Source organism: Lepus europaeus, chromosome 16, assembly GCF_033115175.1.
Source record: "Lepus europaeus isolate LE1 chromosome 16, mLepTim1.pri, whole genome shotgun sequence".
In the NCBI taxonomy this organism is placed as follows: domain Eukaryota; kingdom Metazoa; phylum Chordata; class Mammalia; order Lagomorpha; family Leporidae; genus Lepus; species Lepus europaeus.
In genome coordinates, this window is record NC_084842.1 from 50,173,215 (window position 1) to 50,191,204 (window position 17,990).

Below are 17,990 nucleotides of genomic sequence, written 5' to 3' on the forward strand. Positions count from 1 at the left end.
ACTCATCTTTAGTTTTTTTTAAAAGAGACAGAGAGACAGTCTTTTATTTTACTAAGAAAGCAGAATCACCCTACTTATTTCTACACATCATAGAAGCTGCTGAACCATGGCCAGTTCTCAAGTGTATTTTTGAGCAGTTACTTTAATCCAGAACTCTTAAAGGTACTCACCCAAAAGCACATCAGACCTTTCTCTAGCATAGACACCTCCTGGGACAAACTTAAAAGCTGTGCACCAGGCACAGAAAAATATTTCTAGAAGATAAACTGTCATGGCAATGGTCATGGTTTTCCCAGGATTTGTCCCTGAGCTAACCAGGTGCCCAAGTACTGGAGGCCACATGGACGCAGTGAAGATGGCCAGCACGCAGCCGGAAACAGCAGCTGCCCACGTGGGCAGGTAAAGGAGGCCCAAGGCTGAAGCCGCTCCTGTTTGTAAGAGAAAGAGGGGAAAATACATTAGACAAGAAAACAGTAAATCTCCTAGGATGACCGATTTACAGCCTTTGCAGCCCGAGGGACCTTAGGGATATATTGGTTCAATCTCCAGACAAATGAGAAAGCCAAAGACTAGCAGAGTTATTGTGATCTGCTCAAGGTCACACAGCCAGTTCCTGGCCCAATGGAGGCAGAATGCAGGTCTACTAAATCCCAGCCCACGATTATTTCCTTCAGTTAGGATAGGGAGAGGAAAGAAAGTATTTTTAAGCAATTAGCACGAAGATCCTAACAGCCACAAGAACTGAAATTATATGTGATACCAAATTTACATTTAATCAGCTAGGTCTAGGACATTACAAAACAGGTAAAGTCACTGTGGTTTCTAAAATGTCTTTGTTAAGGGACTTTCTACAGGAACTTCCGCCTATCTGAATGCTGTCCCCTCTCCTGCTACCTGTACACACTTTCCCAACCTCATGGCCCCAAAAGCCGATGTGACTGGGATAGCAACAGCAGGCTCTCTGCTCTAGCAATCCCGCTGCAGCGAGCTGGGGTAGGCGCTGAGTGATTAAGTCACTCTGTTGAGCCTACCAGTGAGGTCACACCACCCTTCTCCCAAGTCCTGTAAAACCAGCTTTGGGGCCAGCGCCATGGCTTAACAGGCTAATCCTCCGCCTTGCGGCGCCGGCACACCGGGTTCTAGTCCCGGTTGGGGCACCGGATTCTATCCCAGTTGCCCCTCTTCCAGCCCAGCTCTCTGCTATGACCCGGGAAGGCAGTGGAGGATGGCCCAAGTCCTTGGGCCCTGCACCCACATGGGAGACCAGGAGAAGCACCTGGCTCCTGCCTTCGGATCAGTGAGATGCGCCGGCCGCAGCGGCCATTGGAGGGTGAACCAACGGCAAAAAGGAAGACCTTTCTCTCTGTCTCTCTCTCTCACTATCCACTCTGCCTGTAAAAAAACAAAACAAAACAAAACAAAAAAAAACAGCTTTGGAACAGCACCTCGGGGCCACCCTGTCTTGGAACTTCAACAGAACATCTTTTCATGGCCAACCTGCCATTCTCTAAATAATTTGACCAACATTGAGTCATCGGGACCCACCCTTCAAGGGGATCTACAGCAGAATCCTCACACCTCAGCAAGAACTCTAGAAAACTCCACTGAGAAGAGAACATGGCTCCAGTCAGCCTCTCAATGCCCCGGGGGGGCCATCAATGAGTTCCACGTGCACCACTCCCGGGGAATGTCTAGAGACTCCATTCCTCCCCACTCTCCGGATTCAAAGACTACGTCACCGAGATGAATGTGAGAACCAGACTCCAGGGTCCTCTGCAGCCCTCAGAGTTTAGATCCACGAACACTTAGAGATCCTACAGTGGTGATTTTTCATCTTGAAATAAAACAGCTGTAATGCCTATTTGCTGTAGAAAGAGTTAAAGGAGCCGGCACTGAGATGCAGTGGGTAAAGCCACCTCCTGCAGTGCTGGCATCCCATATGGGCAACAGTTTTTGTCCCACCTGCTTCTCTTCTGATCCAGCACCCTGCTAATATGCCTGAGAAAGCAGTAGAAGGTAACCCAAGTGCTTGGACCCCTGCACCCACGTGGGAGACCCTGAAGAAGCTACCAGCTCCAGGCTTCAGATCAGCCCAGCTCTGGCTGTTGCAACCATTTTGGGAGTGAACCAGTGGATGGAAGACTTCTCTCTCTCTCTCTCTCTTTCTCTCTCCCTCTCTCTCTATAACTCTGCCTTTCAAATAAATCTTTTTAAAAAAAAAAAGTTAAAATACTGAATTGCATAGAAACAGAAGGACTGCCTGAGACTGAGACGACCACAGCCAATATGACTTTCTATGTACTTCTCCTAAGTCTTTACCTTACAAGGGTAGAAATTTTCCATGACTAGAACTCTACCATACATTGAGGATTACCTGCTGCTTTTTATGTAACATTATATCAAGAACACCTTCTCATGTTATTCTTTTTTTTCTAAAACATTGTTAGGTACATATAATACTTCGTGGGGTATATACACTAAAATATAGGAGATTTCCAATGCCAAGCCTTTACAACAACAGTGATTGACATCTTTCTTTGTCACTAAATCAATTACCACATCTTCAACTATTTCCTTAAAACAGATTTCTGGTAATATAACAACTGTGTCAAGGGTTATGAGCATTGTGGAGTCATTACTCAGGGTCAATTGTTCCTAGAAGGTTATTCCAATCTTTCCTTCCTGCAGAAAACTCACCAAGAGTCTCAACACCTTTTAAATCCTGCCAAAATTCATTTTCTAAATATCTTTACCAAATTAGGGCTGGAAAATAGTATGACATGTTAAATTGCACTTATTTTATTAGTAGTACAATTGAGTTTTACAATGACTACTTTCAAAAGAGTATCCTACTTTTTCATTCAAATATAGAGAGAAGATTAGGAAGTACAGGCATTGTGGTGCAGCCGACTAAGCTGCTGTATCAGAGGGCCCAGGAGGGGTACTGGTTCCTCAGCTTCTGATCCAGCTTCCTGCCAATGCACATCCTGGAGGCACAAGATTATGGCTCACGTACTGCAGTCACTGCCATCCACACAGGAGACTGGGATGGAGTTCCAGGCTCCTGGCTTAGGCCCGGCCCAGCAGGGGCTTGTGCAGGTATTTGGGGACTAAATCAGCAGATGGAAGATCTCTCTCTCACTCTTTCTCTCCCTCTCTCTATTGGTGTGTGTGTATGTGTCTCTGTAGCTCTGCCTTTCAAATAAATACAAATGAATACACTTAAGCAAATGATTTGGCTGTTTTCATTTTATCGCAGACAATTATCAGCAGGAAAGAAAATATCTTTGAATTTTCCCTCTAACTCCTTTTATTTTTACTTTGGTTTCTATTTTTAAATAGGTCCTAATTTTTTAAAAGATTTGTTTATTTATTTGGGAGGCAGAGTCATAGACAGAGAGGGGGGAGAGAGAGAGAAAGGTCTTGCATCTGCTGGTTCACTCCCCAAATGGCCACAATGAACTGAGCTGGGCTGAGCCAAAGCTCCTGGTGCCACGGCAGCTTCTTTCCGGTCTCCCACATGGGTGCAGGGACCCAAGACTTGAGCCATCTTCCAATTCCTTCCCAGGCCATAGCAGAAAGCTGGATCAATAGAGGAGCAGCCAGGACATGAACCGGCGCCCATATGAGATGCAGATGCTGCAGGTGGAGGCTTAATCTATATATTTATATATTTTTAACCCCACTAAAATTGTATTTTTAAGTAGGCTATAAATTCAAAACCTAATAGTCAAAAAAATAAAAAAGGGACCTGCTGGGGCCGGCACGTTTATGAAATTCTTCTGTTATTGCCATAACGAATCTCATGCTGAGTCCCCAGTTTGAGATTGTCAGCCTCAGCCTGCAACGGGGAAATATGGCTCCTTTTGCTACACTCTGCTTCACCACGTGGTTTTCCGAGATGAATCGGTGAGAAGCGGGCACCATCTCCAGATAATTCAGTGGGAGCTCCAACTTATTTCAGGCGAGCAGGCCATTAGGAAGGGAGCTGCAGCTCATGAGTGATGGCCCTGCTGCACTCGACCGTGAACAGATTATCAGAAGCCTGAAATCTGCGTGCCCTGAGAGTCTTTAAGACGGCTACTTAATAGTTCAGAGACGTAGCAAAACTAGATCGGTCTGACTCAAAGATCCGACCTTATTTAGCTGGGGAAAAAGGACTGCAGTTCCCCAGCTCTTCTGTTCTTTAACCAACAGCCTATGTCTCCATGGTCCTCAGTTTTCCCACGTTTAGAAGGAAGCAGCTAATTATCTGCCCAAAAAGCACTTAGCTTACATCCTATGAAAAAAGAGTCTTCAAAAAGCCTACGCAGAGTATATGTTATGAAAAAAAACTATGCATGGACTTTAAAAAATTTTGTACCACCACAAACCTATCTGTTAATCCTATTTTCCTCACAAACGTCTCGAGGTACCCCACAAACGCGGGACAACTCTTCAGTGCATTTCCATTTCCCTGCTCCAAACTGCACACAGGTTATGCCGCTTGCAAACTCGGTGTTCACAACGGCTCTGGCTCTGTTCCTGAGGAATCCCATGAGGCAGCTCTCTGAGGAGAAGAAAGGGGACTCCCACACGCACACAAACAGCCACAGACCCCAGAACGAGTGCCTACTGGAAAACACACAAGCCAGTGAAGACAGCTCAACATGACGACAACCAATTGCTCAGGCAGCCCCAGGAGGACGAGGACCTGGGAAGAAATAGTTCAGGTAGACTCCAAAGTTCGGTAGAAGGATGGAGAGCTAAACCGTTATGTATAAAAGAGGAAGAGAAATTGAAGAATTTCTTTAAAATTTTTAAACTTATTTTCACTGTATTTCAAGGGCAGGGAGACAGAGAAAAAGGGATCTTCCATCTACTTGTTCACTCCCCAGATGGCCACAATGGCTGGAGCTGGGAAGGCCAGGAGCCAGGAGCTTCTCCCTGGTCTCCCACATGGGGTGCAGGGGCACAAGGACTTGGGCCATCCTCCGCTGCTTTCCTAGACACATTAGCAAGGAGCTGGATCGGAAGTGGAGCAGCCGGGACTCAAACTGGCGCCCATATGGGATGCCAGTTCTCCAGGCAGCAGCTCTACACACTGCGCCACAACACCACCCCTCCCCCTGCAACCACTGGCCTCTTGATCCAACTTTGCCCAGCACCAGCCCCACTGAGGAGATTCATTTTGGAATCCCAGAGGAGCACATTTGTGAAACACAGAGAAGCAAGGAATCTGGAGGGGAATATGGGGTTTAACAACCAGGAACATGAAGGTAGTACTGTGGGAGTACAATCTGGGGGAGTGGACAGACGCAGAAGGAGGAAGCTGCAGCCTGGAGCAGGTGGTCACCCCCGGCCTTGGTGACAGGGGGCTATAGCTGCTGCAGCTGGTTTAACAGCCCACCTGGCAACAGCACATTTGTGTGGTTGCACCTGCTTCCAGTCCAGTTGCACATGCTTGCAAGTAAGTTGGGTAACGAAAGTCAATGATGGCATACCTGCACATAAATTCTACCTACCTGTAGCCCACCAGATTAAACCAGCAGCATGAAACCACGGATAAGCTGAAAGCATCAATCCACTTGCAAAGCCCACCAGAACTGCCCCTCTGTGGAAAAACAACATGTTATGAGACATCTGATGTTATTAAAATTTCATTGACCCAGATATAAAACAGAAATATACCTCCTACCTCTAGGTATACCCAAGAGATAATGTAAGTGTGAAACAACCAGTGAGATAATGAGAGCCCACTGAACCAACATCGCACAGCTTCCAAACACTGAAGTCACAAAAACTCTACTTGACATAAATGATATCTGTAGTGTTTCATAGTCAATGTCAACACAGTAATTGTTCAGTAATTCTCAGTCTATTAAATTACAGTTCATATTAGCCATATGGCATTTTCAATGACTCTGCCAAAGACAAAATGAGAAAGTCATTAGGAAGAGTTCGTTTTAGTTTGTTCTTTTGTTTCTCTGCACCTCAATACTGCCCTTTTCTAATCTCTGCTTTCCTGTGTCAGCGTGATAAATAAATTGACAGCTGTGGGGCTGCCACCTCCACTTGCAACACTGGAATCCCATACAGGTGTCAGTTCATTTCCTGGATGCTCCACTTCCAATCTAGCTCTCTGCTATGGCCTGGGAAAGCAAAGACAGCCCAAGTCCTTGGGCCCCTGCACCTACGTGGGAGACTGGGAAGAAGCTCCTGGTTCCTGTTTTCATATTGGCATAGCTCTGGCCATTGTGGCCATTTGGGGAGTGAACCAGAGGATGGAAGGCCTTTCTCTCTGTCTCCCCTTATTAGCAGGAAGCTGGAATGGGAAGCAGAGCCAGGACTCAAACCCAGACACTCTGATATGGTATGCAGGCATCTCAAGCCTGTAAGGAAGACAGAGAGAAACTCTCTGGCTAGCATGGATCTAGTGTCTGTAACTCTGCCTCTCCAGTAAATAAATAGATCTCTTATTAAAAAAAAATGACAGTTGGAATTTTTTTTAAAAATCAAGCACCTCAAAATGTTTCTTTCTGCTATCGCGGCAAACTCTTTTAAGAGGAGGAAAAAAGAAATTAAAGTTTAGGCAGAAATCCAGAGGCATCTGTAACCACATTGTGACATTCAATCACTAGCTGTAACATGAAGTACACTTAAAAAATAGAGTACTTACTTCATAAAAGGCACTGGTTTAAGATTTTGATCTGTATCAGTTTTTATATTAATGTATTTTTTTCCCTTTTATTTGAAAGGCAGAGAGACAGACAGAAAGCAATTTACCACTCGGTGGTTCAGTCTTCCAATGACTGTAGCAGCTGGGGCTGGGCCAGGCTGAAGTCACGAGCCAGGAACTCAACCCACATCTCCCACAAGGGTGGCAGGGATCCAAGTACTAGAACTACCACCTGCTGCCTCTAAGGGTGAGTGAGCATTATTAGCAGGAAGCTGGAATGGGAAGCAGAGCCGGGACTCAAACCCAGACACTCTGATATGGTATGCAGGCATCCTGAGCAGCATCTTAACCACTGTCCCAAATGCCTACCCCTCCCCTGTATTATTACCCATTTAATCCTCTCAAGCCTGTAAGGAAAATGCTGCTATTATCCCCATCTTGCAGAGGAGAATACTGGGAGGCAAAGCATTTTCTTGTCAAGGCACAGTGGTCTTGTGTACCAAATGTCCATAACTGTAGCAGAGGGCCTGGAGGACATGGGCAAGCAGGCTGGACATTCCCTGCCCCCGAGAAACTTCCTTTACATGGGATTCCTCAGAGTGCCGAGGCAGGAGCTCTATTAACCTCTCCCTTAGCTGCGCACAGCCCGGATCCTCCACCATCTGCTTTCCAGCAACCCTTCAGCACAGGGGCAAGTACCCTTCTGCTCCTCGTGTCCAGAGTACACAGGACTCGCCTGTAACATCTCTGCTATCTAAGGAGAATGGAATGGGAACTCTCTGGCAAGCATGGATCTAGTGTCTGGCAAAGGATGTGTTTCTTCCTCCAACCATAACTGCCGATTTCTTGATTTCTTCCAAACCCAAACTCACCCAAATGGGTTAGGATCTGGTCCTGTATGGGGATGACCACTCACTGCCCATCTGGAAACAAGAGAGACTTCTCCAAAAATCCAGTGGGTGAGGAACAAAAGGCTACCGAAGGCAGCCCCTGCCAATGGCCAGTGAGGCCTGGAGGCCCCTCCCTTGGCTGCCTCGCTGGTCTTCCTTCCTTTGGGTTTACTGCAGTCACCATCTAGAATTTTTTTTAAAAAAAATAGACAAAGTTCAGTTGCATGGACATTTTCCCTCTGATTTTAACAGACTTCTAGGAAGGAGGAAATGGTCCCTGGCTTCAAGAAGCTGACTTTAGAAGGGGATATGAACATGGGACTACGATCCAATGCACAATGTGCTGCCAGCTGTTCAGTGGGAGAGACGACTTCAGGCAGGCTGGGTGAGGCATGGTTTAGGGAGAACAAGCAGTTTGGAATTTGACAACTGAAAATGCAGCGTTATTTGCTTCGTGTGAAGTTGATGGTATGAGCAAAAACACATCCTGAAAAACTGAGTGACACGTTCAGGGAGATGCAGTCCACCTGGAGTGGAATACTTCTTGTATACCCGGCTCCAGAGAACAAGATTCCCCAGCCTCCCGCCCTCAGTGTACCAGAGTAATAGTGGTGCCTGCCTTGGCTGAGCAGTTACTGTGCACCGAGCCCTCTTCCGAGCCCTTTGTATTTATTCATCCAATCTTCACAAATCCCATTGTGCAGATTAGAAGACAGGCCTGGGGGATCAGACAACTCATCCAAGGCCACAAAGAGACACTGGGATTGAAGCTGACCCAGGCTGGCTCCTTACCTGTAAAACATCATGGTACAGTTTGACCAGGAGGTCCCAAGTCATTGCATTCATGATCTCACACACAAACGTGTAACAACTAGAACAAATGCCAGAGGGGAATGTCCTCTGGCAGAACAGAGAGGACCTGCTGGGCAGCTGCTTGTGACACTGTGAAGTCCTCTGAGGACACAAGGAAGCCTTGGGGTCAGTCTGTGCAGCTGGAAGCTGGGAGTTCCAAGGAAGGAAAAGCTGTTCTCACAACGAGGGGACCAGAGGAAGGAGAGGCAGAGCTGAGAGCTGGGAGGATGGGGGTGGGGGAGGAGAGGGTGGTGAAGACAGAAGGGAGGCCAGGGCCTGGGGTTAGGGAGAAGACCTTCAGAAAAGAAGAATCTAACCTGACCCGCCTGAGTTAAACACAGCATAGTAGTGACTCCATTCACAGTAGGTGACTCCATCCTAGGCAGCCAACAAGTCTTCTAATAAAATCATTAAAAAAAAAAAAAAAAAAAAAGGCCATGTTTAGATACCCGGGGGTAGCCAGGGAAGTGTCAGGACTGTCAGGACTGGACATGAGTGCCCAGACAGAAGCAGAGGCATGGACTGACGGCCAGCAACCATGTCGCATAAACTTAAAACAGAGAAGAGACAAAAAGAAAATTTGATTCAAGAATTGTAAGCAATCCTGAGGCTTTGATCCTTATCAGTCTGGCTCTGAGAAACGTGCTGCCGAGTTCCCACCTCCGGGGTGATTGTTTTTAATGAAATACAAAACTTACATCAGGGCACTAGGCTGAGCTCTAGATGTTCCAACTCATTTTAAGGTCACGTGGCCAGTTTACTTGCACAGAGTCTCCCTGTTCTCATTGCCTCTGTTCCATGCCAAAATTGGGGCCAGAGCAGTATTCGACCAGCACTTTGCTCATGGTGAGCAAACACCCTCGAAACTTCCATTCATCTCTTCTGAGATTCCCCCTTGGGTTTCCAAAGGCACAGCGACCCACTGAGAGCTCCACAGAAAGCCAGGAGCGAGGCAACGAGAAGTCAGCAGCAGCTCTGTCTCCTTTTCAGAGGAGTCTCAACTGAGCCTATGGTGGAAACACCGAGCTTGGGCATGTGTCTGTCTTGGAGAACATCAGCGCACGCGAGAGTCCGGTGGTATGAATATGTGAGATGTCCCCTTTCTTTTCTTTTCTTTTTTTTTTTTTTTATTTGACAGGTAGAGTTATAGACAGTGAGAGAGAGAGAGAGAGAGAAAGAGAGAGAGAGAGGTCTTCCTTCCATTGGTTCACCCTCCAATGCCCGCCACGCTGCGGCCGGCGCGCTGTGCTGATCCGAAGGCAGGAACCAGGTGATTACCCTGGTCTCCCATGGGGTGCAGGGCCCAAACACTTGGGCCATCCTCCACTGCCCTCCCGGGCCACAGCAGAGAGCTGGACTGGAAGAGGGGCAACTGGGACTAGAACCCGGCGCCCATATGGGATGCCGGTGCTGTAGGAGGAGGATTAACCAAGTGAGCCACGGCACCGGCCCCCCCTTTCTTTTCAAGCTTCAAATCTGGAGCATCAGACTCCAGGGGGGGGGGGCATGCATGCAGTTCCCACAGCAAGAGATCAGAGTAACTTGTGGAGAGCTGGAGAGGTCCTGGGGTCAGCGGGGATTGGTCCAAGGAAGGGGAGAGCGGCACAGGAGCTGCGCGTGTGAGGCCTGCCTGATCCGAGGGTCCCACTGACACGTGACACAAGCCAGAGATGGTTCTCTCTTCACTCTGTCTCTGCTGACACACGAAGAGCGCCTCCCGCTTAGAGAACAGCGCCCTGGCTGCACCAGTTGCTATTTCAGAGAGGAGGCAAGCTGAAACGGAGATGTACACAGACCAACTCTTTCCCTAGAGTTTCTTTTCAAGACCTGCTCCTTCTGTATGGGAAAAGTCAACTCCGTGAAAGGAAATCCCTGCGTTAACTGGGCATCCTCTTACCTGCGCCGATGCGCTCAAGCGTGGCTATGGTACTTAATGTCAGAATCACTCTGTTGGATGTGTGGTAGCTCCAGACCGGGTTCAGTGAAGCGTACCATATGCGAAGCACCAGGAGAAGAATCTGTCCCAAAATGAATCCCCAGAGCCTGTGGTATCTGTAAGTGCAAACATATTTTTTTTAAAGACTTTTTCATGTGAATTCAATATACTGTGTCCATTGAGAGTTTTAAAGGTTCAGTCTGATGGTAACTGTCAATCATCTATTTGACTTAGCCTTCACCCAGCCCATCAGGCAACTCGTTGTTCTTCATTAATGCTAAAAATATTTTTGAGATTGATAGCAAGTATTCACGTATTGGTTTTATAGAAAGGAAGGAAGGGGAGTTCTACAAGGCCATCTACAGCCTGAATCTGTAGGCCCCGAGGGTCCCCTTGCTAAGGGATCACGCTTCTGTGTCTACAGGTGCATAAGGTAGGAACCGTACCTTTGCAAAGCACTCCCTGACCACCAAGTCACGGCCTGCACCACCAGCGAGGAAGACACGCCAAGCGCGAGGACCACCAGCCGAAGGTTGGCGTTTGGAGCCTGGAAGGACGCTATGCTGCCTACAAACAGATGGAGGAGAGCTGAGCATTTCTGGCAAGTACGCTCTGGGACTCGATTTACGTCTGGCAAATCTTTACACCCAAAGAGAGTTTAAAAAGCACCATCTTATTCAACTCAACCCGAGGGCTTTTAGTTTAATCATAAAAGCTACGCAACTACCACCACTCTCTTATTCCAGAGTACTTTAGTCACTCCCCAAATAAATCCCATACCTATTAATAGTCATTGCCCACTCCCTCTTCTCCCAGCTCCCAGCGTCTGCCAGTCACTAATCTACTTCATGTCCGTGTGGATTTGTCCTAATCTGGACAATTAATATAAATAGAATAATACAATGTATGGTATTTTGTGACTGCTTCTTTCCCTTAAGATGATGGATCCAAGGTTCACCCATGGTGTAGCAGGCATCAGTACTTCATTCCTTTTTGTGGCTAAATAATATTCCCCTGCATGGACAGACTGCCTTTTATTTATCCATTCATTGACTGATGCACATTCAGGTTGTTTCTCATTTTTTGGCTTTTATGAATAATGATGTTATGAACATTTGTGTACAAGTTCCTGTGTGGACCTGGGTTTTTGTTTTTTTGGAGGGGTATTTACCTAAGAGTGGATTAGTTATTTCCTATAATAACTCTGTTTAACATTCTGAGGAATTGCCAAATTATTTGCTAAAACAGCTGTATCATTTCTTATTACATTTCTTATATTTCTATCAGCAACATATATTCTATCAATACATATACATATATGTATTGATACATATACATTTATTACATTTCTTTTTTAAAAATTTATTTATTTATTTATTTGACACATAGAGTTAGACAGTGAAAGAGACAGAGAGAAAGGTCTTCCTTCCGTTGGTTCACCCCCCAAATGGCCGCTATGGCCAGAGCTATGCTGATCGAAGCCAGGAGCCAGGTGCCTCTTCCTGGTCTCCCATGCAGGTGCAGGGGCCCAAGCACTTGGGCCATCCTCCACTGCCTTCCCGTGCCACAGCAGAGAGCTGGACTGGAAGAGGAGCAACCGGGACTAGAACACATTTCTTATATTTCTATCAGCAACAGGTGAAGGTTTCAATGTCTCCACATCCTTGTTAACACTTGTTGTTGTCTGTCTTTTTGATTATAGCTACCCTAGTGACTCAAAATCTTGAAGATCAAAAATAACGTAAATTAATGGGAGTGTGAACTAGGTTCATATTAATTACATAGTAATTACCCTAACATATCTGGGGTGCCAAAGGTAAGGTAGTGCGTAACACTATCCCACCTCGTGGGTGTGTAAGAGTGCCTTAGACTCACAAAGCTGCTTCAGGCCCCTAAGGCACATTAGAAGGGAGTTTAAGGCAAACCATGGCTATGACAGCCGCTGCGCAGCATTAGCAAAGCACAATGGTTCCTTGGAAGGGTACATGGCAGCAAATGGCTTCCTGAGTCACTTTCCTTCCCTACTCTACTCCCATTCGTGGTGGGTGGGTTGCCACGGACGAGGATGGAGCAAGAGGAACAGCAGGAAACATCACAGTCAGCTACCATACCCACCCCAAACCTGTCTTACATCACAGCCCTCCCAGAAGTTACTGGGCCAGAGCTGGAGTTGAACCATGAAAATCTGCCCAGTAACTGCTCAGCTGGGGACTGGGGGCCTGCACAGATAGCACTGAGCAGACGGTGATAAGGTGCCACTGATGCGGCCACTCCTGGGGGCACGAATCTGACAAGCCCCAGGCCACGGTGATTCATCTAAGGAAATTCTAGGCAGCGACCACTGAAGTCAAAGGCTTCCTTCCAATGATCTCTTGAGCTGAAAATTTCCACGATCATTTGACACACCTTTCACCTCCACGGACGCCATCTCTGTAAAGGGCACAATTTTCAGGAGTCTTTTCCACTCTTCTTTCTAAGCCCAGGCTGCTTTGAAAACAAGAGTTTTATACCTTCATGGGGGGACTCACGGCACCAGCTGTGTTCTGCCTTCTTCTGGGACTCACAGAAAACAGCCAGAAATTTCCCAGTGATTTCCTGGCACTTCTGAAAAAGTCAAATGACCATCTCCAGACAGAAGAACTGCACAGCGTGGCTTAGGAACAAAAGCCATTGGAAAACAGGGAAACCAGCTGAATCAGAGCAGGACAAGAAGTTCCAAGTGTTCAATGACAGCTTCACCAGGCTGGGACCTGGGCTTTTTGCTTTTTAAATCTATTTTCCATAACCTCATCTTCTTCCTTTGTCACTACCAGTATTCTTCCAGGGGTTCTTAGTGTGTATTGATAATAAAAATCTCACTTATTTGTGATAGTAAGTATACCCTAAAATTTTCCTTGTTACTTTTTGCCAAAGTGATATATTCAAATTCAGAATTCCAAAGGTATAAAGGGTATCCAGTGCAAAGTTTTCCCTCAATACCTGTCTTTAGAGACTATATTCTCCATCCAAGTAGCAGCTAAAATGTAATCTGGGAGCCAGTGCTGTGGTGCGATGGGTTAAGCCACTGTCTGCAATGCCAGCATCCCGTATGAGCGCTGATTCAAGTCCCAGCTGCCCTACTTCTGCTCCAGCTCCCTGCTAAAGTGCCTGGGAATATAGTGGAAGATGGTCCCTGCCACCCATGGGGAAGACCTGGATGAAGTTCCTGGCTCCTGGCTTCCACAGTGGCTGTTGCGGCCATCTGGGGGAATTAGTGGACAGAAGATTCTCTCTCTCTCTCTCTCTCTCTCTCTCTCTCTCTCTCTGTCTCTGCCTCTCTTTCTGTAACTCTTTCAAATAAATAAATCAATTTCTTTCAAAAATGCTATTTCTTGAATCCCTTAGAGATATTTAATTCATATTTAATGAAATACTAAGTACATTTCCATTTGAACTTTTCTCAACAAATGTTAGCACCCTGCGTGCACTACTCAATAATTTATTCCTTTTTTCACTTAATATATTGAAGACCATTGCATCTTTTTTTATTTTTATTTATTTATTTTTATTTTTTTAACAGGCAGAGTTAGACAGTGAGAGAGAGAGACAGAGAGAGAGTTATAGACAGTGTGAGAGAGACAAAGAGAAAGGTCTTCCTTCCGCTGGTTCACTCCCCTAATGGCCGCTATGGCCGGCGCTGCGCCGATCCAAAGCCAGAAGCCAGGTGCTTCCTCCTGGTCTCCCATGTGGGTGCAGGGCCCAAGCACTTGGGCCATCCTCCACTGCCCTCCTGGGCCACAGCACAGAGCTGGACTGGAAGAGGAGCAACCAGGACTAGTACCCAGTGCCCCAACCGGGACTAGAACCCGGTGTCCCAGTGCCACAGGCAGAGGATTAGCCATGTGAGCCACGGCACCAGCCCAACCATTGCATCTTATTATATAAATAATATTCTCCTTCTTTGTTACAAGCTGCATAGTATTCTATAGTACTCTGCTTCACTGCCATATTGTATTTAACCTATCCCTGAAAGACGACACTTGGGTTACTATAATGATTAAATAATCTTGGATGTTTAGTATTTTCCACATGTGTATCTATATGACTAGAAATGGAAATGTGAAGTTTAAGGTTGCGTACATTTTTGTAACTTTCATGAAGACTGGAAAATTACCCTCTACACAGCTTGTGCCAATTCACAATCCTGCCAGCAACATGTGAGTACCTGTTCTCCCACACTGAACACACTGAAGTCAGACTTTGTTCTTCACAGGCTGTCTGTGAAACTGCACCTGTGTGTGTAAGTTACATTGCATACATTTTATACACTACTAAGAACCAGTTACATTGTCTTTCCAATGAACTAGTCGTATCTTTTGCCTTTTCCATGGAGTTGTTGGTCTTCTTCTGTAACTGGTTTGTAGACAAGCTTTAACTCAAAGAACTGTACATATTTGTCTTGGCTTGTTTGCTCATTGTGGTAACTGACATGCATAACTTTTATGTTCCTGCAGTGTTATGTAACGAATTTGGGAAGAACACAATATATCCAAGAGCTGGGGGGGGTGGGGGGGGGTGGCTGTGGCACAGTGGGTTAAGCCACTGCTTGGGAAGCCTGCATTCCATACTGGAGTACCTGAGCTTCTGATCCTGATTCCTGCTAATGCATCCTGGAAGGAAGTAGTTGATGGCCCTAATACTTGGGTTCCTGCCACTCACATGGCAGACCTGGATGGTGTTCCATGCTCCTGGTTTTGGTCTGGCCCAGCCCCAGAGATTGCAGGCATCCTGGGAGTGAACCAGCAGTTGGAAGCTCACTCACTTGTGCGATTGCTCCCTCTCTTTCTTCCCTCTCCCTCTATGTCACTCTACCTTTTAAATAAATAAATCTTTAAAAGGGCAGAAGGGATGGCATTGTGGCATAGCAGGTAAGGCCACCTCCTGCAACACTGGCATCCCATTTGGGAGCTGGCTCATGTCTGGCTGCACCACTTCTGATCCAGCTCCTGGCTGATGGCCTGGGAAAAGCAGCACAGGATGAATCAAATGCTTGGACCCCTGCCACCCACATGGGGAAACCCAGAAGAAGCCCCTGGCTTCAGTCTGGCCCAGTGCTAACCACTGGGGCCATCTTGGGAGTATATCAGCAGATGGAAAATCAATCTCAATCTATCTCTCTCTCTCTCTCTCTCTCCTCTCTCTCCCTCCCTCCCCTTCACCCCATAACTCTTTCAAACAAACAAAAGAATTAACTGTTTTCCAAGGTATCTTTCCTTTCTCATTTCAGTGATTTTTTAGGCAGAAACTGTAGAATGCAGAATATACTGATTCAACCTAGCTTTCTACTTTTATGAAAATTTTGCTAAGGTAGTCCAGGAAAATGAAATCTTTCCGTTTTGATTCAGTCATTTAGCATTTCAAGGGACAATCTGCACCATTTTACTTGATTTTTAACTTTAAAAAAAATGTAAAGGAAACATTTTTGAAACCTTACCCACAGTGATTATCCGCAGCAGAGTTAGCATCCACTTCTTGTTAACCAATTTCCAGAAAGGAGCAATTGTCAGGAATATTGGAGAAAGAGCAGCTATACTGAAACCTTCCAGCCCAGTGAGCTCTAGTGTTTGCAGGGGAAAGTAATAGATCATCGGTCCCAAGTCATGGTAGAGAGACCAAGAAACATAGCCTATTAAAAATATAATAAAAGAGAAAGGATGTTCCTTTGGTTGTTTCTGACAATAACCCTGCTGCCTCCCCTGGGTTCCAGGAGCAGAATTCCTCCCCTACCCCACAGACTGAGCTTGGCAATGGCCTCCACCTGTTCCTTTAATCAAATCCCTCAGTAAGGCCTTTTTCCATTGGACCACATGAGCCATATTTGGCTTCCTGTTGGGACCCTATAAGGAAATAGTCCCTTAACTCAGTTGAGCCATTTATAATGAAAAATATGACAGTTCCCAGCAGCAGGGCTGCCTCCTCCCACCCTGGGCGGCATCCTAAAGCACTTGACTTGGGCAGCCATCAGTTAGTTTCCCCTGATGTAGACCAATTTAAACCCAACCCTTGGGAGGCAGAGCCAGATCTGAAGTCAGCTACACCTCCACCAACGACTAGACTGGGCAGTCTTGTGCAATCAAAATCATCCCAGACGGGCACTGCCCAGGTGCGGGGCTCACCTCTCTCAGGCCTCACACAACCCCATGGCCTATGAAGTGGACACTGTTTCTACCCCTCTCTTACAAATAAACAACCAAACAAGCTAAGCCAGAACAAAAAGCAACCAGCCTTGAGAGACACAGAAAGTTAAGTCATTAGATCACACATGTAGCAAATGGTAGGGGACTGAACTTAAACCCAAGTCATTTGGCTACGAACGGGGAGCCCTCTAACCACCTGCCTGGTAACTTTCCCCCAAGTTACTTTTCAACATCCTTTCTTAATCAACAAACCAGGACTTGTGACTGCCTCACAGAGCTGGTAGACAGATTGAGATCAAGTACACAGAGTGTCTAGCACCCGAGAAGCTTATTGAGAGCTGATGGTTTACATCTCCCAACTGGTAGTAAGATTCAGGTTGAGCCAGAAAAATGCCATCGGAGGCCCCCTGAGAACTACCAGCTCCCAGAATCTCATGGTCTAGAAAAATGGCTCAGACGCCACGTTTCGGGTCCAGCTCAAAAATGGGCCATAGGATTCTGGCAATTCTGGTTTTAATCATAGCAGCTCCGAAAGAATCGCCCCCAGGAACTACCCCGGGTACTGCAAAACTGGTGACCACACGAGGCTTCACACTGCGATTCGGGACAAATGCCCAAGTGTGCAGCTGCCACCCAGACCACTTGAGCCTGGGGAAAATGAGTGCCCGTTCAGGCCGAACCGCTCTGAGTTAAACTTCAAGTTCATGGGTGGGGTTTTCGGGGCCGGTACCAGCCGCGTGGACAGGCGAGGATCTCGCCATCCCGGGGCGACGCCTTCTGCAGGTGCCGCGCACGCAGCGCTCGGCTTCGGAAACCTCCATTGCGATCTTCTCTTGGATGCCCTTCGGTAGCTAAAGTTCCCGGGGACGATAAGCATCTCCAATCTGGGCCCGGACGCTCTCTTCTTCCCCCCCGGAGCTCAGCCAACCGGGCCGAGCGCCGCGGCTCCGCACCGGGCTAGGGGAGCCGGAGCCCTGGAGCGCACCGCGCGGGGCGGCTTCCGCTTACCCAGGAGGGTCTCCAGGACGATTTCCTTCCACAGCGAGGGCATCTTCGCGGCGTAGAGCGGCGCTTTCTAGGAAAGCCGCGCCGGCCGGACTCCGCCGCAGAGTTCCCCGGGACCAGCGTCGGCGCCCCACGACCCCGCGCCGAGCCGCCGTCCGCCCTCCGGCACTCCCGCACTCCCGCACTCCGGCCCACGTGTGGAGCCCAGGCGGAGTGGGGCGGCTCCTGCGCTGCTCTTCCCACCACGCCCAGCCCAGCGCCACCTGTGTGCGCTGCGCCGCCGCGGGCGCTCCTCGTCCCCGCGCTGCCTGGGCGCCGCTGCTTCTGCCAGGGCCCTGGGCGCTCGCGGGCGTCCGCCGCCCCTGCCGAGGGACTGCGCGCTGCTGGGGACGCGCGTCCCGGCGCCGGCCATCCGCCCAGCGTGGAGCGCAGCCGGCGCGGGGGACGAGGGGACAGAGGCAGCCCCGGGTGGA

General features: G+C 47.7%; 1 protein-coding gene across 1 annotated transcript in view; it reads right to left on the reverse strand.

Moving 5' to 3' along the window:
- Window positions 1-17,571, reverse strand: part of CWH43 (cell wall biogenesis 43 C-terminal homolog) — a 57,648-nt gene extending 40,077 nt beyond the window's left edge. The window contains exons 1-7 of the mRNA XM_062213087.1: window positions 17,521-17,571; window positions 15,810-16,001; window positions 10,783-10,903; window positions 10,298-10,452; window positions 7,531-7,732; window positions 5,505-5,593; window positions 171-428 (exon numbers count right to left, since the gene is read on the reverse strand). Of these exons, the coding sequence (XP_062069071.1) occupies window positions 171-428; window positions 5,505-5,593; window positions 7,531-7,732; window positions 10,298-10,452; window positions 10,783-10,903; window positions 15,810-16,001; window positions 17,521-17,563 (1,060 nt within the window). The 5' untranslated portion in view covers window positions 17,564-17,571. The remainder of the gene's footprint in view (window positions 1-170; window positions 429-5,504; window positions 5,594-7,530; window positions 7,733-10,297; window positions 10,453-10,782; window positions 10,904-15,809; window positions 16,002-17,520) is intronic.
- Window positions 17,572-17,990: the final 419 nt, after the last annotated feature.